At 40.2% G+C, this 25,589-nt stretch overlaps 1 protein-coding gene across 10 annotated transcripts in view; it reads left to right on the forward strand.

The window, feature by feature from the left end:
- GRM7 (glutamate metabotropic receptor 7) overlaps positions 1-25,589 on the forward strand; it is a 298,171-nt gene that overhangs the window by 156,775 nt on the left and 115,807 nt on the right. For 9 of the 10 annotated variants that reach the window (XM_062630397.1, XM_062630396.1, XM_062630392.1 and 6 more), the window contains exons 3-4: positions 1,113-1,254; positions 2,105-2,259. The exons of the other annotated variant lie outside the window; for it this stretch is intronic. In XM_062630397.1, coding sequence (XP_062486381.1) covers positions 1,113-1,254; positions 2,105-2,259 — 297 coding nt within the window. The remainder of the gene's footprint in view (positions 1-1,112; positions 1,255-2,104; positions 2,260-25,589) is intronic. 10 annotated transcript variants of the gene reach the window in all.

Genomic DNA, 25,589 nt, shown 5'->3' on the forward strand with positions numbered 1-25,589 from the left:
ATACTTTATTAATTAACACAGTGTGCAGTATACCGAGGAAGTTGGTAGCTAAGATGCCATAAAAGATGAAAGTATTTATCACTAAGAAACAACATAATGAAGGCAAAAGTTGTGTTTTCATCTGCCAATGACAAGCAGAATGTCACTGGAGATGTGTTTTTTTCAGGGCTTTTTTTCCCCCTAAAGACAAGCTGTATAACTAGAGTATGTGAACTGTGCTAAAAGTGAGTGTTTGGCATGGATGTATTTATCATTGTTACTGTGTTGATACTATTTTTGCCATGTTACCTGTGTATTTATGAGAAGTCCAGTTCACAGACAAGAACTTTCTTTGAGGCTTCAATTGCTTGGGCTACTCCATCCCATTTGTGATGGGCATTTCAGCAAGGATTTTCTTGAGCAAATTTCTAATATGCTTTGCCAATATCTCAACTCCTTTGCTGTTCCTGTGCCAGATAAGTTGCTTCAATGGAAACGTTTTCTCTCAATATCGTTCAACTTGCAAAATGAAAAAGAATCTCAGCTTTTTACCCAGATAAAGCTTGTCTATTACATTGTCAAAGTTTCTGGGTGCAAGGAAAGGAGCTGTGATGTTCCAGGCAGCTCCAGATAAGTTGCTTCAGTGAAAACATTTTCCCTCAGTATCCTTAAACTTGCTAAATTAAAAAGAATCTTAGCTCTTCACCAAGATGATGTTTGTCTAATGCATTGTCAGCATCACTTGCCTTTCAGCATATTGTTGTTCTTTTTAAAATCAGTTTAACTGTGCTCGGATTGTTGTTTGTTGGGGTTTATTTGAATCCCTCCACTGACTGGTTTATTTGTTTATTCTGCTATTCTATGATATTGGTTTTTCCCATCTGTTTAATCCCTGACCCTACCCAGGCATGCAGACTGTATCACAACGAGTGCTCTGTGCAAAAAAATAATTGTACAAATCCCTCAGGAAACTTGACAAGAAGATTAAGTGCTCCGTAAGGGCAGCGATTCGATCGGAGAGTTTCTCTTCGTCCCAGGCTCCCCTTCCAGCCATGTGTATTTCCCACTGCCTTTCCTATACTTTCCTCTGACTTAGTCCTTTTCTTCTTTCTCCTTTCTTCTTTCTGAAACAGGTGGGCTCTGCATTGCTCAGTCCCTGAAAATCCCCCAGGATCGCAAGGACAAGACCATCGACTTTGATAAAATTATCAAGCAGCTCCTAGAAACTCCCAATGCCAGGGCCATCGTTATTTTTGCCAATGATGAGGACATAAAGTAAGGATGACTGAGGGAATTAATTCATTTGTGCTTGATAGCTATGCAGAAAAGAGAAACCAAATAGAGCTATGAATAATGAAGTGGAAATGCCTGTTGGTAAGAGCAATGTTGGGGATGTGGAGTTCACACTGTGGAGGGTAGTGCCAGACACTGAGTTCTGCTGCTGCTGCCCTGCTCATGTTGTGCATCGCAGTAGTGGGTGGACGGGAATGTTAATCAGGGTCTGGAAGCTATCCCTGGTGCAGGGTTACTCATGCAATGGATGGCAGAACTGCCCTTACCTCTCAAAGCGGCATTAAGAAGATGCTCCTCTCTCCAAGCTTATACTATGATGTAGCATTAATTAATTCAGAGCCTGTTTTATGACAGTTGATGGTTACTAGTGATAAAATGGATGCACAAGATTAAACCACATAAGGTGCTCAAAGTTTGGCCAGATACAACTTGCTCATAAGATAGTATAAAGAGTATTCAAAAGTGTGACTCTCATTTCTCACATGCCTGTGTTCCATATTGTCTCTCCTGAAAATTGTGTTGGCATTGTCAATTGGTGAGAGGTTCAGTTCCACAAAACGAGACACCAAGTTAGGATAATGTTTCAGTAAAGTTGATGGCAAAATAATTTTTAGTGGAATCAGTATGTCAGTCATGGGAATAGGAGGAATTAAAAGAGGGGTCCAATCTGTGCTGTGTGGGTCGTGGTCTGGTGTGTTGTGAAATTCCTGTGCTCTGTTGGTTACAGCAGTATGCTATTTCTGTTCATTCCGCAGTTGCAACTTGCCATTTTCCCCAAGCAATTATGTATTTAAATGAAATTAATTTGTGAACATAATGTTCTTTTCTGCAGGCAGATCCTTGCCGCTGCAAAGAGGGCAGATCAAGTTGGTCATTTCCTGTGGGTGGGCTCAGACACGTGGGGCTCCAAGGTGAGCCCGTTGCTTCATCAGGAGGATGTTGCCGAGGGAGCCATAACCATCCTGCCCAAGCGAGCGACCATAGAGGGTAAGAGCTCTCTTATGCTTCACTCCCTCCTGCTTCCTGAAATGCTGCTGGTACAAAACTGATCACCTGTAATTCTTTCTTTCATGTGTTTTATGAGTAAATGTGTACAGACTTGGTATGATACAAAGAATATAAAGTACATTAAGTAAGTCTTCATCTCCTGAAATTTTCCTAAATGCCTGTGTTCCTCATACAAAACCTATACATTATTTCCACAGTCGAGAAGCTACCAACAGTTATTAAAGGCACAATTGCAGAGCTTATATTAAACTGTGGTGATATGACAGGGCTTTTATCACTTGAAAGTAAACCAAAATGATCTTCACACATCATGTATATATAAGAAATAAAAAATCTTTTGCAATTTATGTATCATTTCTGAAGCAGTGGATAAGTTTTCTACTGAAAAGGTAAAAATTGATTTTAAAACAGCAGTTTCAATTTGAACTTAGCTTAACTTCTGTTTCATTTAGATCAAACTCTATATTTATACATATTGCTTGTGTGTTCCACAAATACATGTACGTATGTATGTGTATATAAAAATTGTGGGAAACTTTTTATGTAGTCCCTTTGTTTCTCAACAGTTCTTTTTGTTCTGAAGTGTTTATGGTCAGATCTTACTTCCATTTATTACCCATTTTAACTGTACAGATGCTTAACTATCCAAATGGCTTCCTCTGGGCAAACCAAACTTGTCAGTTAGACTCTGTTTTCTCTATAATATAACAAAAAAAGCTCTTTACAAGGGACATAGTGAGTTAAGAAAAGAAACTCCTTGGCTGGCACATGGCATTGCGTCAGGCGGGGTCTCCAAGGAGTCCTTGAGCATGTTGCCCTCATTAAAAGAGGTTCTGTTGTCTTCACTCACTGAAAATCCAAATATTTACATTCATTTTCACTGTGTCTACACTACCACCTCATCACTTATTCTTCTCAGGTATATAATATGCTCCATCCTTTTACATTTTTTAAACCTTAGAGGCATTTTAGCGTGTTATTTCTCCATAAATATGTACAGTTGATAGACAATGAGGTGTTTTCTTTCTGAAAACCAGGACATTTTAATAATCTTTTCATACTGTCTGTTTTCACCCCTGAGGGTTTCTGACACAGAAATGAAAAGTCTGCCAACAGTACACAGAAATAAAAACTTTCCAAGTTTGTTAAAAATATTTTCCTTCTATATTACACATTAAGCACATAGGACATAATGGGAAATATAAGGTTTGCTTTTAGACACAGTAAGTTATGATTGCAGAATGGAAAGTTCAGGTATAGAAAGTTGGATAAATAACAGGTACAAATATCAGTGGTTTTAGTGTATCTGCAAAAAAAAAAAAAAATTTATGTCCATTAAGCCTGCAAATATCTTCTTATTCAGTGAATATATTAGATTGTTGCCTGAAAGTTGGCTAGTTCCTTTTTGCACTTCTAGATTGCATGATTACTTGTTTGTGATGCTTAAACTACATTTTGTCTATGTATATAATTGTGTTCACTCTTAGGAGCAGCTGCCGCGCAGCAGATCCAGACTTTGAGGTCCATGAGTTGCATCGAAAGGAAACAACACTCAACCAGGAGTAGGTTCTGTACTTGGTGTTAAAGGAGAGGCAGAGCAAAGTGTCCCAGAATAGCAGCTGCTCTGTCTGTAGCAAATGTTTTCTGGCTGCTCTGTGACTGCTCAGAAAGGTTCAGGCTGGTTCTTACCTTTTTCAGTCCCGTTCATCCATCCCTAATTGCCATCTGTATCTGCCATCTGCTTAGTCCTGTCTGGAGGAAGAGTAAAGTGATGGTTAAGAGAATAGAGTAAATTCCCATTCTCCTGAAACAGTATTCCAGAACTCAGCATTTCCCCTTTCAGACTGATTTCTGTTTCATCCACTAAGAGAAACATCCGGTGAAATCTGTTACGTATAGAAGTAAGTAATCCTTAGGTATTAGCATTTCTTTGCTTAGGGAGGCTGTTATCCATATGGATTGCCTGCCTTTCTTGCATTTAGACTGCTGTATGTTGGTTTTTCTTTCTGTTGTAGTAATTTCATTTGGTTGTGACTCCAAGAGAACTGGAAATGGACATTTTAGTGTTATTCTTTTATCATCCAGCAGTGAACATCTGCTTCCTAAAATTTATCAATGTGTTTCTTTTGATGAAGGCATAAATTAAATAAGAAGCCTTGATTTTCCCTATAAATTGATGGAAACAAACCAAATTACCAGAATGGATCTAAGTTTGCCCCAAAGGACTGTGTTTCGAGCTGTATTGCAGCTTAGCAGTCTCCTTCTGTGCTGTGGTGTGGCAACATTTAAGCACCTGCTTAAAGGCCACTGGGTTAGGGGAGAGTTTCTTTATTAGTCATGAATGAGGGGGTTACCCTTATTTTACTCTTCAAGAGTATCTTTTTTTGTTTTTTTTTCCTTTTATCATTGTGTTAAATAGTATTTGTAATATGTTAAGGAAAGATTCCTAACAAACCTCACTGGAAATAGAGAGCTCTGCAGCTCCCATACCTTAACCTGAAATATGTGACACTGACAGTCTCTTCTTACGCTTCAGGGGAAAAATGTTAAGCCAAGAATTGTTAAATTGCATTGAAAATTAATGTGTCTGCATGTTCAAGAGTATATGGTACACTTTGGATTATCACATTTTTTAATGTGCCTAAAGCTGCTAGTCCTGTAAGTCATAAACTAAAGCAGTCATTATATAGAAAAAGGCATTTTTCAAATTTCTCTTCTCCCCCAGCCATGACTCTTTAAAATACAGATGTGAAACACAGGTGTGTTGGTGTGTTTAGACCTATCTACATAAATATAATTTGAAGTTCCTGTTTTCAGAACAGCTGGAATACCCTAGCAGTTTTCAACTCCAGAGGGACTCTGAAGTGCTCAGTTTCTTGTAGAACCAGACCCCAGATTATTTGTCTTGATGCTTCATGTTGCTCTTGGGACAAAATTTTCTTTGCCATAGTCCCATGGGGTGATTTAGGAAATCATTACATGAACTGAATTCGTTCATCTTAAGTCAGTCTTAATATAGCCCGATTGTGTTTGATGTAATTATGCTGAAAAGATAAAGTTGCATCGTATTTGCATAATTGTAGCAGACAGTGAGCCAGAGGAAGTGCACACTTAAATAGTAATCGCTTCATGGAAAGTTGTGTTTGGAACAAGCTCCACTGCCAACTTAACCAAGTATCAACTAAGCTGAGCAGCTTTGTGTGGTTTTTTGGTGGAGGGGGAGCAGAATGTGTTTATTTCTAGAACAACTGTGCCAGCAGAATATTGTGTTCTGTTTATTGTTGCTTTGAACTCTTCCAAAAAAAGGTTGTGATGTCATGTCCTCACACTTAGAGGTTGCTAAAGCGTCAGTTAAACCAGTCCTGAAACTCAGTCTATACTTAGAAGAGCAAGTGTAGTGTGTTGCATAGCACATCTGCAAGTGCCTGTGCCTTTGTGTTAAGAGTTTGTTATTTTGAATAGTCTTTTACTCAGAGTATATCTGTGTAATGTTTTTATGAAGAGGTGTAATTCAACTGCAGAGTGAATATTAGTGCTGGAAGATGAGAAAAATTAAACAGATTAAACAACAGACAGAAGGTGTATTTGCTAATTAAAGTTTGAATGGGATGTATTATTATTATTGTTGTTACTATTATATTCATTTTACAGTAATGTAGAAACAATAAACATCCATGGCTCTGCATACATCTGACATCCATTAAAACAACAACACAGTAGAAAAAATCCACAAAAACTCTCCTCTGAAATGCATTTGGTGGGATTTTAACCTACTGCTGCTGTTCCCCAAACCCCCTTTTTCTTCTTCATTCACCTCAAGAGAAAGCCAAACCTTGCACATGGAGATTTCTGTTGTCAGTTTTGTGTTGAAGGACAAGAAGTGTGCCTACTAATTGCAGGGAGGGTAAAATGCCTTGAAGAGAAGCAAGTGTGAGCTACGGGGGGATTTTGGATAAGCAAATGCAGGCTACTATGGAGTAATGATGCTAAAGGGATCATGGTAAAAATGGAAGATGTTGAGGCAAGTAGACAAGTCCCCAGAGTTTCAAACGCTTCAAACGGGAGCATGATGGAAAATAAAAAGAAAGATTGAGACTTTAAAAAAATGGTATTTTTGTTCTTGCAGCTCAGCTGAGCTGCTTGCCTTCAGACTAGCAAATGATTTTCTTTTCCTTAGGCAGTGATAGTACAAGAGAACGTTGTTTATTTGTTGCATTTTTAATTCAAAGTCCCAGAAGCTTTGTAGACTATCCAAACCAGCAAGAAATAAAATATGAAATCACTCTCTGGTTATTTATGGCTTGGGCCATCATTCCAGCTGTATACTTCTGCAGATGATGGCTTGATGAACTGCAACCCTGTATCTTTGTAGATGGGGATGAACTCCTTTATATCAGAAACTGACCTTCAAGTATTCCGCTGCCACTTTACCTCTTCACGTTTCAGTAGATCTAATGAACTTCAGAGTATTTCCTCCTCTTTTTATCACTACTGTACCCAAATTTAATTGTATGTTTTAATGGCCTGGGGTAGCTCTCTTTATTCTACTATATAGATGTATATGAGTCACCTGGATGACCCTCTGATAAAAGCTGATAATACTACTGGTCCAGACATCAGTTAAAGCTCTCCCTGGCTGCAGATTCAGAGACACAAGTTCCTAAATTCTATCACTGGAGGAAGAGCAGATCTTTCTGCCAGTGATAAGAAAATATTTGTGGCCTGAGGCATGGAAAAGCCTGATCCTTTTGGAGTAGGTTTGTGTAGTCCTGCTGAATTCATTAGTGAAAGCTGTTAGACAATTCATGCCCAGAAAATACTCAGGTCCAAGAACTGGAGTCAGTCAGATGGTCTTGGGTTTCAGAATGATGGTCTTACCCATTTGTGTTTTGACTTATTGTTTGTTTGGTTTTTTTTTTATTCCCCCCCCCCCCCCCTTTTTTTTTTCCTTTTCCCATTTCTCTTCTTGGGGCGGATGCCCAGGGCAGCATCCCTCTAACCTCAGACCTCCAACTGGAGGCTTAGCACAGGAAGAACTGATCCCTGGTAAGACCTTGTTAATATCTGTTAGTATCTTGTTAACCCCCACATATGAAGTAGTGAAAACTAGCATTATCAAGAGACAGTAGTCATTTTGGATGTTCTTTTGTAATCTAGCCACTCTGATACATTGAGTTTCACAGGACCTGTAGAGAATACTGAACACCTTTTTCAGGAAATCTGGATCATAAAGTCATGGAGATGGTACTAGAATAGAGATGTTAATTTCTGAAAATCACAGCTATATTTTTAAGGAGTCCAAATGCCTCCAGAAGCTCTTACATAGTTTCAAAAATAGATATATATCATTTCCATTAATTGAAAATATCTCTGTTCAGGGATATCTTAGAAATTGTTTTCCTCTTAACCTCAACTGTAAAGAAGATGAACAGCTGTCTGCTTACCTCTTGCTTTCTGTTGTCCCTATGCCTCTTTTCTGTTTGAACATTTTCAAATTGGGTTGTTATACTGGCGTTCATGTTGTTAGCATCTATGCTACTGACTTAGCACTTTCAGATATCTAGTGCTTCCTCTAACTTTTTTTCTTTCAAAATAGTCTCCTTTATCTTGCTTTACTTCATGTGATCTGTTTTCATGGACACCAGCTCAAAGTGAGATGAAACCAAGCAGAGGAACAGCTGTGAGAGAAACACAGAAGCTAATATATACATATATATGATGTTAACTATTTTGAAAGTCTGGCAAAATGCTTTACCAGCAATGAAAAAAAATGTTCTTCACAGTCTGAGTTCAGAATTTGATGCAACTAAACAATGGTTTCAACTAGATTTAAGATTAATGATTCAATTCCAGCAAGCTATGGTTGTGGCTGAGGTTTGTTATCTCATGAAGTTCTCAGCTGTGAGGTTAAAGGATGGCCCAAATTCAGCACAAGGAAGCACATAGCTATTTAATAAAAATAGAAGTGTTGCAAGTGCTGCAAACCAACATGACTGTCCTTGATTTTTCAGTTGTCTTCCAAAGGGATGGTGAATCATAGTTTTAATGTTTTGGTTTTATTTCCAAGAAGAATCCATTTGCTTCTTTTTTTGTTTGGGCAGTAATAAACCTTAAAAAAAAAGAAAAAAAAAAATTGATGAAAAAGTAGTGATTTAAGAGAAAAAGAGAACAAAATTGTAACTCACTATTTAAGGAGCTCTCTAATATTTTACCTTCACAGCCCCAGTCTAGAAAATCAAAGGAGCTCAGGGTTAATTTTTTTCTCTGTTAGAGTCGCTATTGAATTTTATCCAACATTAATAAATATGGGCATGCTGTTCTGCATCTAGCTATGGCTGCATTTACCCCAGGATGTTTCTCTGGGAATGATACGCATTGTGCAGCACTTATCCTTACCACCTCCTCCCTGAGCAGACCAGGAGGCTGTATTAGTCACATAATAGTATTTGTGAACTAGTCAGTTTAGGGGGTTGGTGGGGTTTTGTTTCTTGTGTGTTTGGGTGGGTTTTTTGTTGTTGTTTACAGCCTGATTCAGAGTTTTTCTCAGTGCTCTATTGTTCCCAAGCTCTTTCTCTGTGTCCCTGGGGAGCAAGTGTGTGGTTGTAAGACAGTAAGTTGGATGGAAAGATATGGCTCAGGGGTGGGGGGGTGGTTCATCCTGGGTTGTGGGACTGCTAGGACAGCAGAGCCCGTGGGCACTAAATACCGCAGGGGCACCAATCTATAAGGGAAAAGACATAGGAGAAGTAGCTTGTAACATCATCTACAAATTTCGTCATTCTTTCCGTTACCTCCTCTGAATTTTTGTCTCACCTCCTTGCCGCTGCACAGCTGACCTGTTTACTTCCTGCACTGCTGGAAAGACTGCTGCACTAGTGGATTTGTTCTTCCTTGGCAACTCCAGGTTGGCTTTTTGAGAGCAGTGGGACCAGATCAACATCTTTCCTTCCACACTGCTGGCAGTGGGCTGTAGCGCCTGGAAGGAGTCATGTCCCTGATTTATGAGGCTTTAAATAGTGCAATTGCAAGCAACAACGATCAGATATTACACTTCAAGGCTGGTTTCTGTCTGTAGTTTGACAGTGATGCGGCTTTGGACACTTATCTCTAAGAAGTAATGTTTGCATCAAGGACAACAGAGGAAGCTACAAAGATGATCCTAGGGCTGGAGCACCTCTTCTATACAGACAGGCTGAGAGAGATAGGTTTGTTCAGCCTGGAGAAGAGAAGGCTTCGGGGAGACCTTAGAGAAGCTTCCAGCACATAAAGGGACTGACAAGAAAGCTGGAGAGGGGCTTTTGACAAGGGCATGGAGTAATAGAGCAAGGGGGAATGGCTTTAAACTGAAAGAGGGGAGATTTAGATTAGAGATAAATTCTTCCCTGCGAGGGTGCTGAGGCGCTGGCACAGGGTGCCCAGAGAAGCTGTGGCTGCCCCATCCCTGGCAGTGTTCAAGGCCAGGTTGGACACAGGGGCTTGGAGCAACCTGCTCTAGTGGAAGGTGTCCCTGCCCATGGCAGGGGGTTGGAACTGGATGAGCTTTAAGGTTCCTTCTAACCCCAAACATTCTGTGATTCTATGATTCTAGTCTATGTTTCTATGACGATAGATAGATAGATAGATAGATAGATAGATAGATAGATAGATAGATAGATAGATAGATAGATAGAGGTTTATTTGCATTTTTCCCCATGAGTAAATTGTTTTTTCCAGCTTTGAAGTTAAAATGCTAAGGGAGTTCTGTACTCATATTATTAAGTAAATTAAAAAATGTATTACCTGTTGAAATAGGTTTTTTATTTAACCCAGTACATTTTGTCAAAAAGAGGCTTTCAGATGGCACTTCATACTCCCAGAGGACAAGTTGGGTGTTTGCTGGCCAAGTGCAAGTGAAGGAAGAATTTACCTTTTTGTTCTTTTGTATCAGTCATGCACTGTTGGAAGTTGCTTTAACTGCAAACTTGTTAGGAATGTATTTCTCCCAATGCTGATGAAGCCGTTAATTGAATTTAAATTAATATTGTGGTTACCTGGGAATTGTAGCCTTGAAAAGTTTATTGCATATTGATTCCAGCCTGTTGGAAAGTCACTCTGGGGGTTAAGATCAGCTTTGATTCCTCCTGGCTTAGTGCTGAATCTCATTGCCTTTTGCTTGTGTATGTACGGACTCATGCTTTGGGAGTGGAGTGTGCAGGGACAGACACATGGACAGACGTGTGGTGTGGGCTGGGCTGAGCATGACCAGAGTGAACTTCATTTAGCTGGAATGCATTATGTCTTGCTTGTCTTAGATGCTCTTTCATGGGCTGCCAGTTTGAAGCTTCATGATGAAAAGTGTGGTGCAGTTAAATGTTGGCTGAAATACCACTGCATGGTGATGGCTGGTCTCCTGAGACGGATGGATGTCACAATGCTGGCGGTCCAGGCAAATAGAGTCTGTTCCTTGACTGTAGGCAGGACTTGTAAATGCACTGTGGCGTTGTGGTAGGAATGCAGTGTTTAACTTTAAAGGGCTGAAGTGAAAGCTTTGGAGAGAGGTTTAGTAAGTTCAAAGATACAATAGCTTAAGGGTAGTATTATTTTTTAATATGCAGATACAGAGAAGAAATGCCATTTTTGTAAAGTTTCAAATTAATGTTATTTTTGTAGTTTTTTTTAAACAAAATCATTGAACACTTTTATTTATACTTTTTTTTTCTTCAAGATTATCTAGAAGTGTGAGTTGCTAGGATTTACAGTCTCAACTGTAATCTCTGTGCTGCTGCAGACTCAAAGGCAGTGCCCCACAGCACTCCAAACCCGAGCACCCGTGTGGCAGCACACTTAAAAAGCGCAAGTACCATTGCAACTCAAAATGTAAACTTCTACGTCCTTTCAGTGCAGTGTTTTGCTAAAGTTACACGCTTGCCTGTTTTATGGTGTTCAGGTATTGGAGTTCTTTTGGGTTTCTTTAGACACTTTGAAGGTGGGATCCTCTTAGAGTATAAAAGAGAGTTATCTGCCACTGCTCAGGGCAAGCACAGCTCGTAAGCACAGCAGCATTAAACAGAAGCTCTATCTCAGATGAGGTTTGAACCAGTACCTCTTCAAATGGCTTTGTTGCTTCATAGCAAAGAAAGAAATGAGGTAGAAAACTCTAACTGGACCATAAAGAAGCATTATAAAATAAGAGACTTCGGGAGCTTTCTCTTTGGCTGCTTGAAGTGAAATAATCTGCTTGCCCAACCTGCAACAGACCTGGCTTGCTCAAAATCAAGGGACTTCTCTGATTGGAGCCAGCTGTTATTTATTCTGTGGGTATATGTCTCTCTCCCTCTCTCATTCTGCATTTTAGGTATTGCTCCCAGGGCTTATGTTGGCATTTTCTCTTTGATGTTCATATTTAACTGTTATTTCAGGACACTGGAGATTGTGTGGGTGGATGTTTTGAGAGAGGGAGATGTGTACACACACACACACACACACACACACAGACAGACCAGAATGGCTGATGCTGTGAGAAGAGATAATTCACAGAACTGTACCTGGCTATTGATCAGTGTTCAGATGTATCAGCAGTGGTCTTTGTTTTGGAATACCCTGAATTACACCTTCTGATGACCAATTTTCCTCTCAATGATCTAACACTGAAGTTGTCTGAGCTGTCATTGGACACGTTTGGGCAGAGCGTTTCCATCCAGAAGGGAAGAACTTTATTTTTAGAGAGCCTGCTATGTTTGTGTGCCAGCACCTGATCTGCCTGTGATCTGGTAGGAACCTCCAGGCCCTCCTCTGCAGGTTTGCTCTGTGAAGAAGGCGTTACTGGGTGTCTGTGAACTGCAGAGACTGCATGGGGAGGGTTTCTTCCTCCGTGCAGCAGCCAGCCATATGTTGCTTTCCAGTGTTTTTGCAAGGCAGCAGAGCCAAGGGCAGCCTGGCCTGGCAACCAGATTTCCTATCCTTGCAAGGGGTGTTCAGCATGCAGAGACAGCACATGAGGAAGGCAAATTACAGTTTCCTATACGGTCCCACCTCCCCCACATTAGGAAATCCTGGTGTTTTCCAGTGCTGCTAGTCTTTGCTTCTGTGCAGAGTTTCAACCCTTATTTGTTGAAAGGAATTTATTTCCTGCTTGTGGGTAAAATTGGCATGATTTCCAGGATCTGGGGAGTGATGGAGCTCCGGGGACCTCACTGGACCCTGAATGAGAGAGCCCCTTCTGGGGCTACTGAGACAGAGCTCGCTCATGGAGAATTATTAGAAAAAGTGATATTTTAGTTTGGAATCCTGTTTAGATGTAGAAACAGAAGTCAAAATAACAGGTTTTATCACCTTTTCCCGCTCCCTGAGAGCAGCACTCGACACCATGCCAAGCACAGCACTGGCACTGTGTTTGCCTCCTTAACACAGCTGATGCAGGGAGCTTGGGAGGATGTTACTGTACTGAGCTGAGAACACAGGCAGTGTCATTGCTGAAACAGTGGAGTAGGAGAAAGGAATTAGGAAGAGTGGGTAGAGAGGTGTTCCCATAGTCCATCTGAAGCATTGTACCCTATGTCTGCCAAGTACAGCAGGGTCCACATATGAGGCTGCTTTTGTGGGGATGGGGAGGGAGGGAAAGAGCTCCCCTCCCTCTCCTTTGTGTGAGAATTACATCTCTCCTGATACATCTTATGCTGTGTTATAAGAGGTTAATACTTTTTTCCTAACTCAGGGGAAGTATATTGGCAGAGTATTTGTTTTGCATGTGTATTTCATGTATTTTTTCAAGTAAACAAGAAATTGCAGGAGCTTTCTGAAAGGAACTGTTCTTGATTTAGGTTAAAATGGCAAAATATCTGGTTTTAGAAACGCCATCCTGCAGGAGGGCTGAGAATCAGACTGTTCCTAATGGAACAGATAATTTTTCATCTCTGATATAATGTCTTGGCAAAGCAGAAAGACTTTAATAGAGTATGTAGCATTTCCAGTCCATGGCCTGGTAAACTGCACATAGATACTGTGAAATGGGCAATGAAAAATGGCACATATTTGAGCAGAAGAGCTGATGGTCTCTCTAATGTTCATGTTTGTGATTAATTTGGGCTTAAGAAGGAACTCTTGATAAGGACTTTGCGATTAGGTCCATGGATATTAGGTGGCCATTTTCCTTTATAGTTATTACAGCAGTTTAATTTGGAAAGCTTTAGATACTGAAATTGGGGCCAGCAGAACACAGAATACAAATACAATCTGCTTGCGCCATAAGGTGATGGGGGAAATAAAAGGTTCAGTCATCAGTCTTTTCTACAAGGGTTAACACTCCTCATTTCTGCTCCTCTGAGAAACTGCACTTATTTTATCAGATCTATTAAATCTCATGTGTAATTGATTCATGTATATTAAATCCCCTCCCAAGATAACTTTAAGTCTAATATATTTACATTAACATTATTTCCACTCTGCTTTTTTTAAATTCATCCATCTCAATATTTGTCTTATCAACTATTCCATAGCTCTTTACAAATTCTAAGAAGTATTACTTGTTTAATATTCCTCTTCCTCTTTCAAGACAGTTTTTCTTTGTCACTGAAAGAAATGGAAAGCAAAAGTTCCTAAGTTCTCACAAGAAATCTTTTTCTTATGGCATTTCTGACTTGGTAACTATGACCTAAAAAGATTCTCCTCTAGGCCACTTAAAATTAGCCTCTGAAAGTCTCTATGACTTACTCATTCTTTCTCTTTCTTAATAAGTCAGAAAAGAAATACTACTTCACAACCTCTCAAGCAAAGCTAAAATAAAAAAGTTTGAGGCTTTTAATGAAGTGCAAGCATGGCATCCCCGTTTGCAAGTACCAAATTAATATGCCTACATTATATATTGAAAATGGACTCACTGCGTTACATGTTTATTAGTATCTCTGTTTTTCTGCATGAGTAGCTAATGATTACTGTCATAGTTCTCACTGTGGGGATGTGGAGCATCCAGGAAAGATCTCTGGGGGGGTTCCAGTGTTTCTGCTGCAAGGAATCCATTCACACAGAAACACATGAATTGGGTGTTTTTGAACCAGATTTAACTCTGCTTGGTCAGAGAGGTTCAGACACATAAATAAATGTGGTCATTTTAGGAAGTGGACAGATGTGAAAGGGTTTTCTTGTTAGTTTGCTTGGGTTTTCCTTTTAGTTTGCATTGTTAATGTGTAAATGTTTATAGGCTTTTGGAATAGTTTAGGAAATAATACACATAATTTCCTTGAAGATGGTACAGTGAATGCTTAAGTACCCACTTCATTCATGCTGGGTTTGTAGATCTGCTTTGGGAATATGTTTTTATTTTGTTGACTCGACTACGTGACGACAAAGGAAATGGAAAATAATTTAGAAGCAGCTCCTCAATGTAATCACATATGCTAGCTCTTTACTAAAGTGAAGCAGAAGTCAATAGACCAATGATCTGGATCTCCTGGTAAGGACAGAGAAACACAAACCTTTTGCCTCATAGTTAAAATGTAATTGTAGGATGGTGAAGAACTATGTGTTTGCAAGTCAGAGTATCCCTCTGTGCAGTTTAAGGTGATATGTCTTGAAAGCCTAATTCAGTTTTTGTTTCAATTCCATTATATGGTCCATCTGGAAGTTAATTCACTCTTAATATAGCTGTAGTGCAAGCAACATACTCTGGTTTGCCTCTGAGCCTGATGCTCTGCTTCAGAGTCTGGGGCAGAAAGGAGATTAAGAATGTGGTCCTGGGAAACACATAGTATTACTTACGCAATAATGTGTTTACTGTGCAATGCTATAAGATGGAATGGTTTTGGTGAAGCTGTCACACTGCCTCTGAACACTTTCAGACTGGGTATGTGGAGGAGCAGAGTCGGTAGACTCAGTCCAAGCTCAGGTACTATTTGTCCACTCCTGAGGCTCGCTGAGCTGCCTTCCTTGGGGCTGCTGTCCCCTGCAGCAGCAACTGCTTTTTGAAGAGTTAAAAGCCATTATTCTCTGTTTGCAATTCAGGCCTGCACAGCTGAGTGGGCCAAGAGCTCTCATATACAACTAGAATCAAGCTGCAGTCAACCAAAGCTTTTTACACCTGTAGTCTTTTCTCCCTGTTAACTAAGTTAGGACACAATTAATAATGTGATTAATCATACAAGCTATTTAATAAAGGAGAGCCAGGAACATGAAAGATTTCTACTAATGCAATATATAAAAATGCAGGGGAAAAAAGAAAAGATAAAAACTCCCACATGGCTTTCTCAGCTCTGCTGGTGGTTCATCAATAGCTCATTGTGAATAGTCTTGATGTAGCTCTCCTTCCAAAAAGTAATTGTGCTAGAATTTCCAAAAATGTAAGTATGAAGCAAGTGAGTGGCCTCAAATTCATTATTACTACTGAACAGAGAACGGTGCAATTGCTTGTGAATAATGATTAAGCCTAATTAGTGCTTTGCTCCTGCACTGATAACAGCCACCTGTAGGGCCTAGGCTTCAATATATTCTTCATGAAGAGGGATGGTATCAGCATCTTTACATCTCTGCATGAAGCAGTGTAGATGAGGTTCTTGATGTTCTTCAATTCTGGCATGCACATGTGCCTCTGCCATCCAGGAAGCTCTCACAGGTATTTTTGAAGTGAAAAGTAGCTTTTGTTTCTATTTCTCTAATTTCTTTCCTGGGGTACTTCTAGGGGTTAACCTGCTAAGAGTAGCTTTTAGGTATCCTTGCAATGAGGAGATACCTTTAGTCTTTGTTTTGAAGTTTAGTGTTTCTCAGTTTAATTACCACTTCACATAGCCTAAATTTCCAAAGAAAAATATTTTGGGATCTAATGAAAGGAGTTGCTAATGACATCTGGAAGTTATTGACATCCCTTCTGTTCTCCAGCGTAGGTGCTGAGGCTTTGGTGTTAAAGATATTTGCATTTGGCTTCATCCCTTGGTTTGTAATGTGTATGGTTCCATGATGGTTACAGCCTGCTGCTGTGTAAAGGAGTTGAGCGCAACAGGAAAATGAGTGGGGTGTTGCAGAAGGAAATATGTTGAAGATATTCTGTTGTGTATCAGTAGTAACACACAGCTGAGGCATTGGGTAAACGGAAACAAAGTCTGTTGGGTGGCTGCTTCCAAGCAAGAGTCTGTTGGCCCCTTTCAAGAGCATCCAAACCTCCCTGCGAGGGATGTATGTTGTTTGTGGCTGGAAATGGATTCTGAGATTTTTCAGCTGCAATAAATAATTACTTCAGTCAGAAACTAAGTAGTGAAATAGCCTTTTTGTGAAGTTGGGTGGTTTGGGGGGTTGTGGGGGCTTTTTGTTGCTGTTTTAGTGGGTGTTTTTTGTTGTTTTTTTTTCTTGGAGATCTGGTGGATGTTTTGGACAAAAGCTAGGAAGAAATGAAACCAGATTAGCTGGGAGCACGTCTCTGTGCCTGGCTGATGGTGTGGGGTTTCTGCCTAGTGAGATGGTATCCAGCTCACAGTAGCTGGGGACCAATCTGCTGTACCATAGGGTTTATAGACCAGGACCCTTCCGAGACCCAACTCTATCTTATAGTAATTGTCAGAAACATTTGTAACATATAGTGAATTGTCAGTAACAGTATTACTTCAGATATTTGTTTCTCATATGCTGTTAAAGTTTGTGTTAAGCAGCTCACTCTCACAGGGTCAAGTATGAAGTTTAATACGATACTGCGGCAGCTTTAATTTGTGGAATTAAATTGGCGTGCTTTGTTTATAAAAAAAATCTTAATCACACCTGAACTCCTTCCTTAATGCCTCCTTAGAATTTAAATTATGTTTTTATCTTTGGCTGTTCTTTAAAATGCTGATGTGTCAATCCCCAAAGAGAGAATACTTGTCTCGAGTATTGCCACTTGAAATTTTGGGAAGCCACACAGATGTTCATCTCCTCATTATGGAAATAATGTATTTGGTTAATGTGTTGGTATGAAGAGAGGGGGAATACAAATTATCTTGCAACTTGAGAGCCATTTAAAAGTTTCCTTATATTTAGACTGCCTTATTCATCTCAACTAAGGCATCTCTGAAAGAGGTCCTCCTCGAATCTGCTGGTTTGGGAAGTGCCTTTGCCCTGGTTGGTACTCAGCATTTGGGCAGCAAGGTGTGCAGGGTTTGCACTCAGCATAGCAGCGAGGGGATAAATTCGTTATGTATCTTCTCAGAAGGTCTGTGTGCTGCTTTCTGGGTACAAGGTTTGAGTTTCTCTGTTGTGTGCTGTGATTGCAGCCTGGCTTTCTGGATGTGCATCAGAAACACAGAGCAATGGTGAGGGGATATGAAGCCAGAGCTGGCCAAGGGCACTTTCCTGGTGGCCCCTAAGGCTGACCAGGATCCCAAAGGGGATGATGAACTGGGGCTGAACACCCTGCCAAAAGGAGAGGAAAAAAATAGAGATGATCAAGAATGGGTCCACAGTGGATATTCTGCTCCTGAAATATTTAAATCAAATTGGAAAGCTCTTTTGCTTTCCTTAAAAGACACAGGGTGTTCCAATGACAAGTACTCAGGGTGATGGGGGTGTTCCTGTGCAGAACTCCATGGTCTTGAGGCCAGTCCAATTGTGCCATATCCCTCAGCCTCAAAAATTATCCTTATTTTCTTAATATTCTCCTATAAAATCTGAGCACTTGTTCCTGGATAGTACCTTGTGGTTTGATGGGATTAATGTGCACCATTGGAATGGAAGCTGGAACTTTATGTTAGCAGCTAAGAAGTCTGTCAAGAGGGAGGGAGGGAACAGTGGTTATATTGCTCTGTCTCACATAGCTGGCATTTTTAAAGCTGCCTTATAATCATAAAGTCAGTTGTCAAAAATTAGGAAGTAGTATTTTTTCTTTTCTGAAGACTAAGAAAGAAAAGGAAAGGAAGAATGCAATGGAGTCTTCGGGTAATATATTTTTTAGGGATGTTATCTCAAGCAGAATTAGAAGATAAGATTGGTAGCATACACAGTAGTTTAAACTGAGACATGACCTAGCTGTGCACAGCCCATGGTATTAGCTCCCAGCACAGTATATGACTGGCTGCTGTTATGCCAGTTTGTGTGCAGGCTTTCCTGGCCAAGTGACTGCCAATGTGTCTGGCTGAAAAGGTGCCCCCAGAAAAGCAGCACTGTGTAAACCAGCATTTTGGGAGAGCATTGTTACTTTCATCTAGCCAGTGTTACCATGTCAACAGCAAAAAATGAGGCAACTCCTAATGTCTGGATTGGGTGTGGGTGTGTGTGTGTGCTGTGAGTGCATAAGGATGGGTCTCTGAGCATGCCTATAGATTTTAGGATACACAGATATATTTACACATGCTGTAATTATTCCTGTTGGCATGGTAACAAGGCATACGCAAATGTACACAAAGAAAGAAAATTAATTCTATAAATTAAAGGGATTGAATGCAGTATAAGGAAATAATACTTGAAACACAGTGAGTTCTGCAGCCCGGGACTTAGCTCCTTGCGCTCCCTTCTGTATGCAGAAGCCAGGTACGTCTCTGCTTCCATTGGTACGTGTCTCGATTTATCCTCCCACTGCAGGCAGGAGGAGGAAAGGCTTTGATTTCCTTTCATGTATTGTTTGCTGGGGAGGTATAACAATACAACTGAGCATTGATTTGGTTTTTGCAAGTTGATTTTAAGTACGTGTGCCAGAGCAGCATGGCTGGGGCTGTGCATTGTCCACCGCTGGGTTATTTATGACTCTACGTCTTGGAATTTAGGTCGTGTACCGCAGAGTGATGGAAAACTACCTTTTGTGTAGCATCATTGTTGTCCTGTTCTGGGCTTGTCAGCTGAATTAGAGCATGTGTGGCACAGCAGTATGGGGTGCAATCTACTGAGTGGTCAGAGTGCTCTGGGGGGGGGGTGCTGCATTGCCAACCTCAGCCTTTCCTCCACAGCCTTTCCTCCATGAGCAGCTCTGACTTTCCACTTAGCTTACTGTAGCATGTTCATTTGTATTTTTTAATTATTACTAATTTTAACCTGTTGAGCATATTTAGGGGTTACTCCAGTTGCTGCATTACAATGTAAAGGGATTTCTGTGTTTTTATCCTCGCTTTAAATTATGCAAGCAGGTGACTTGAGTTTAAATGCTTTTAAGCATTTTGTCTGTTGCTGCTGTCAAAGGGAGGAAAACCACTCTCATGTTCTGCATTTAGACCTTCTGTATCTCTCTCTGATTTTACTGCTCTGCATTATTAAAATGAAACAGGCCGTCAGTGGAACAGCTTCTCCTGTTTAGTCCAAAAGGGTAGGAAGAAAGAACTCAGCAAAAGAAAGGAAGGAGACATCAATGCATACAAAGGATTTAGTTCAATAGTTAATTGCAAATGAAAAACTAAAATAAGAGTTCAGAATTTGGGGGTGTTATTAATGGGAAAGATCTGTATCCTGACCCGTGGGCCTGGCTTGCTACCACTTTGGTTATGTGCCTGGGTGTTGCTGTTTAACTCTGCTTGAGTTTCACTGCTGCTGCATCAGAATGCTGCAGAAGCTGATCTGTTTTTCAGTAAAGCAGAAAGCAACAGATAATTTGAGGAAGACTGGATATGCAAGCGAGAGGGAAAGCAAGCTGTTAGCTGAGTTGCCTTGTGACAAGTATTAAAAAGAAAAGCTTTTTGCTCATCTTCAGATATGAGCAGTACTAAAGGTCCTGGGAAGACAAATGGCCCATTTTCAATAACTGGGCAGTGTGAAAGGGTAAATTACTGGGAGAAACATTCTGCTTCTGGATGTATTCTTAACTTTGTCCTGTTTGTCCTGACTCTGGTGATAATCATCATAGCAGAGACATATCCTCACTTGCAAGAGTAGGCTTATGTGAGCAGCTCTTCTTCCTTGTCTGGGACTCTGCATATTGCCATTCACAAAAAATTATTCATTCCTGCAGCAGCAGTTGTTTGAATAAGAAGTGGAGTATTCAGCTGAAAGGAGAGTACTGTGTCTGTTATACAGGTATCAACCTAGAAAGTCCCTCTGTGGCTGAAAAAGCAAGAGCCTTATGAAGCCTGCAGTTCTTCAGGGGAAGAGGAACACAAACTGCCTTCATCTTCTGCCCGTAACAACTCCCTTGATGCTTTGAGACACGGATTTCATCTTTTGCTCTTCATAAAGAAAACAGTGGGTCCCTCTCTATTAGAACATCAGCATCCTGCTTGGGCAAGAGGATGATCCCAATGCCATCCAGAAGACCATGGCAGCAAGGGAAAGAGATGGGGCTGAGCAATTTGTTGTGTGTGTCCAGTACCTGCTGCAATGGGAAAATCTCATTCTCAGCTGAGGTGTCTAGCTGGTATCACAATAAAAATAGCACGTAGGAGAAACAATTTTAGGGGGTTCTGCTGTTTATATTGATAAAAAATAGGAGCTCTGTGAAAGTAAGATGCACCTGAGGGCAATAAAATGGAGAATAATGAATAATAATATACTTCTATATTAACCTTTCTATTACAGTAGTGGCTGGACACCACCTAGGTCATGATCTTGCTGCTGTGGCAGCTGTATAACTTTATAAAAGTGATAGTGAGGATACTTAGCCAATATCTGTTTCAATAATAAAAGCTTTATAGTTTAAAATCCCAAATTTGCCCTAACTGTGGCAAGCTGAATTTCCTTTATACGTAATTTATGACATGTCTATAAAAAGTCAAATATGACATCAACTAAACTACCCTTTTTCAGTGTTATAATCGGCAACTATTACAAAAGAAAACAACTGCAAAGCATTTCTATGGCATAATGGAAGTTAATAAAATCATTTAATATTATGGCCTTTTCACTGAATAAGAAGGTCAAGAAAATATCTGTGGAGTATCTTAATGACTCCATAATACATAACTCTTTATGTGTGGCTTGGGCAACATAATAAGACCTGAGAAAAAGACTATCCACCTTAAAATTGATATTATCCTTCCACACTTAATGCTCTTATCCCAGATTTAATGTCAGTAAATCAAACTATTTTGGCTTGAATGCTAGGAAAGTCAGAAAATTGAATAGCTGCTTTCAACTCACTTGATATCAGTCATTATAGTAAGTGATGGTTTAGTAGCTGGGTAAATAAAATTTGTATAACTAGGAATCATTAGTGTGGATATACTTTGAACAAAATAGAGAAGAAGAAAAATATTGGAAACTGATAAAATCTACTCATGAAATTGGGTCAATACGCTGTATTTGCTCCTGAGCCACTTTGGCTGAGAAAGAAAACATTTCAGGCACATGAGAAATATGGCAGGTCAACAACTTTGTGTTTTAATTAAGCGTAATTATTTTCCTTATTAAATAACCTGAGAGCACTTGAAGTCAATGCTGACACATGAAATAGATGCTTCACATGGTGTGCTAGCAATTTGGTCAACGAGAAGTGACAGAAGCACTTGTAATAAATATCTGTTTCATCCATGCCGATGGCTCTTTATCATCATGGATCTTCCTGAGTCGCCCGCCCACTGCTCTCCTCCTGAGATACTGGGAACTTCACTTGGCTGCTGGTGATTTCATTGGTGCACAGCACTGCATCCTCTAAAATAATTTTAATCTCTTTCTTTTCCTCTCTCTTTTTGCGTACCTCCTTGCCCTCCTGCGTCTTTCTCATCTGCAGCCTGTCCTTTCCCCACAGATGGTGCCTGATGCCTTCCCATGATAAATGCCTCCTCTGCAAGCCTACCTTTTTTATTTTATCTCCCCTCTATAATGCAGCTGACCATGGCAAATCACATCATTACTTTTGAAGCCTGGTTTATCCTCCAACGCACGTATAATTCCCTCAGCCATCTCTGCCAGGGAAGCTGAGCATTATGCTTTCAGGCAGAAAATGGGCAAGATGCAAGATTAATGTTAAAAATAAATCATTTGGGTCTGGATTTTTGTTTGTTTTGGGGCTTTATTTTGCGGGGTGTAAAAAGCAACCACAAGGCAGCAACTTCATTTTCTGTTTGAAAACTGAGGTGCTCTAAAAGTCCTCCTGGCTCTGCAGCTCTGTGGCATCTTTCCTTGGTGCGATGCTCTGGTCCAGGATGACTTCAGAGGTTTCTGGGAGTGTATGGGGCAGCTGGAGGACAACAAGAGTTTCCTGGGGCAGGTCTGGATGCTGTGCTGGCACTCTCCATCTGGATGACTGACGGTAAGCAGCACAGAATAAAATGCTCAGGTGAAATTTGACCTGGAGAGTTTGACCATGATGAGACATGGGAATCCCTCCTGGAATTTCTAATGTGCCTTCCCTTGCCTGGACTTCACCAGCCCTCCATCAAAGGGAGAGGGTCCCTTTTTTATTTTAAGTCTGTTTCATTGTTATATAGTTAATGTGTATAGTAATCCTGGGGTGGAAAAACAGATGAACCCATTTAAGTACTGTCATGTCTGTATGTGTAAGAATAATCATTTAATCAAATGACAATGATTTAAAGTAATAAAAGATTTGTTTTAATTTGTAAAATCTCAAAAAAATACCACCTATATCTCTTAAAAGTATTTGCTGAAAAAAGTAATTTTCTTAAGTATATGGGGAATCTTGGGAAATCACTAACTCTTATCACTTGAGTGCAGCACTTGGCCATGTACAAGGGTAAGAGCAGGTGCTTGTGCTTGCCACAGTTGTGCTTATGCCTTAGGAGGAGCTTGGGAGAACTGGAGAGCTACTGTAGTTGTGGCTGTTAAACTCGTGTAACTTAAATCCTTATGCATTAGCTCATAATCTTTACACAGGTCCATCATAGCCTTAAGATTCAAAATACAATAATATAGATACGTAATTACTTTACAAAGTTTTCTTTAATTGGAATTTAATCATGAAACTCATCATGGGGATCCTAGTGTTTAAGTCCACTAACAAAGGTGGTTGTATGGTAGCAGTAACACTAGTAAAAGATTAGTATTTGCTGAGAATTGGACTCTTGGGGTTTGTTTTACTTATTAGCTTAAAATGTGAAGCTTAACAGTGGTAAGATCTTTAAATTGATCCTATTTTCTCTTAATTGAAAAATGTATTTTTCCTCTAGGTTTCTTGTTTGTTTGTTTGCTTTTAAGTTGCTTTAAAGCGCATTGAACATAATTACCCTTCTGAAAATAATGGTGGGGAAATAAATAAAATGGTAGGGATTTGCTGGCTCAAATCAAAGAGCAGCAAGTGTGGTGTGTGTTCTGTTCAGCCAGTGAATTTCAGCAGTCATAATAACTGCTCTGAAGGACTCTTGAGAATGATATAGAAAAAAACCAGCAAAACAGAACAGAAAAAAAAATAAATTGGTTTAGGAGTGGTGAGATACCACTGAGCATTCTTTGCTGACTCTTAAATTGGATGAAAATCTCATCCACTGTGAACTGTCACCATTCAACTCATTCAGTTGATAGTATGAAACATTCTAGGTCTTATTCTGTGGTGCATTGTACCCCAGCTGTGCACATGTGCCAGCGCTTTGTGTAAAAACTGAAAACACTTATCAACTCGAAAGTGGTGCCTATGAGCACGCTCCTGGCCTTGCTCCTGTGGAGCCATGTAGGATACTTTCCACTCGGTCCTGGTTATGGAGATGGGAGGTTTCTTCATCCGATGTTGGGAAGGAGACTCTTTGCAAAGGTGATGCCTTAGAGGTCTTCAGGATTTTGGCTATGTGGGAGCAGTAGTGCACTGATCTACAATGCAACTGAAACAGCAAGTGGGTGCACAGTCCTTCCACTTGGTAGGAATTAATAGAAGTTTGGTATGCTGCATAACTCCATTCCTCAGTCAGTCACTTGCCTACTTGTTTTGATCAATACAAAATAATGGTAAAAAATGTACACACTTTAATAGAGATCTGTATTCCTTCTTGAGAGTGCAGAAGGATCATTAAAAAAATCAATGACAATGTTGTTGTTTGTTATTAAATCTGTAAAGGTTTTGAGTAATTCTCAAGGAATTCTATTACAGATTTATCAAGACATTGATTTTTATCTTATTATTTGTAGAGCACTTTTCCCAGAGGTCAGGTAGTTTGGGACATTGGTAAGGTATAATTTTCTGAGCCATGTATGTATCTCAGATCTTATGACTCAATATCCCTTTTGAAATGTTCTTTTAATTACGAGTAAAACTAATACACATAGTCTTACAGGAAAACAGATTTATCTTGCATTTACCTAAAACCTAAGAGTGTTTTCTAAATTTTCTTCTTACCCATCCACTTGAATATTTTCCTTAGGATATTTCATGCCAGTAGTGCAGAAATTGTGCAGTCCCTTCTAGAGACCATGCACAGAAACATTCCTAAGTCACTAATTTGCTATTAAATGAGTACAACAGTTGTGGCAGGAGTTTTACTAAATTGTTTCCCTAAAACATGGGAAACACAGGTTAAGTCCCTGCTTGAGTATAAATGCAACAGATCAGGGGTCTCTGCCATTACAGATCAGCTCTTTCCGTGCAGCCTCATGCAGTTTTATTCTGGGAAGCTGTCCTGGGTTCAGCAGTAGCAGTCATTTTTCTCTCTCTTAGTAGCTGGCGCACTGCTGTGGTTTTGACTTTCAGCCTGGGAACAGCACTGATAACACCAATGTTTTTAGTTGCTGCTCAGTAATGTTTACTCTGAAGAAGGACTTCGTGAGTCTCATGCTCTGCCAGAGAGGAGGGGAAGCCAGGAGGAAGCAGAGACAGGACACCTGACCCAAACTAACCAAAGAGGTATTCCATACCACAGCACGTCATGCCCAGTGTATAAGCTGGGGGCAGTTACCTGGAAGGGCGAGTTCACTGCTGGGGTCGGGCTGGGTATCGGTTGGTGGGTGGTGAGCGGTTGTATTCTCTTCCCTTGTTATTTCCCCTTATCATTATTATTGGTGGCAGCAGCAGTGATTTGTGTTATACCTTAGTTACTGAACTGTTCTTATCTCAACCAGTGGGAGTTACATTCTTTCAATTCTCCTCCCCATGCCTCTGGGAGCAGTGAGCAAAGGCGGAGTGGGGGGAGAGAGCGAGCGGCTGCATGGTTCTGAGTTGCTGGCTGGGCTTAAACTACAACAGAAGCTTTTATTTCAAGCTACAAAAAGCATGTTAAGGGCAGGACAAGATGTACTGAGTATATGGAGTTGACTCAAATATTCAGTAGTGCTTAAATACACCACTGAATTTTTCTCCTGTCCTGTTCTGGTGTTTTGCTTGCAGGTTTCCAAGATTTAGTTGTAGTCCTTCAGGTGCTGGCTACCAACTAGAGAGCATGGTACTGAGCTGGTAGATTAGGGTTTGTCGCCATCCTGAAGCACTCTGAGATATTCGTTGCAGGAGAAACCAACCCATGTTTTCTAGTGATACTGGAGGTGAAAGTTTAATTTCAGCCCATTTCTGGAAGATCCCAATA

The sequence above is a fragment of the Pezoporus occidentalis genome, unplaced genomic scaffold, assembly GCF_034315485.1.
Source record: "Pezoporus occidentalis ecotype Australia unplaced genomic scaffold, CSIRO_AGI_Poc_V1 ctg35, whole genome shotgun sequence".
Classification (NCBI taxonomy): Eukaryota; Metazoa; Chordata; class Aves; order Psittaciformes; family Psittacidae; genus Pezoporus; species Pezoporus occidentalis.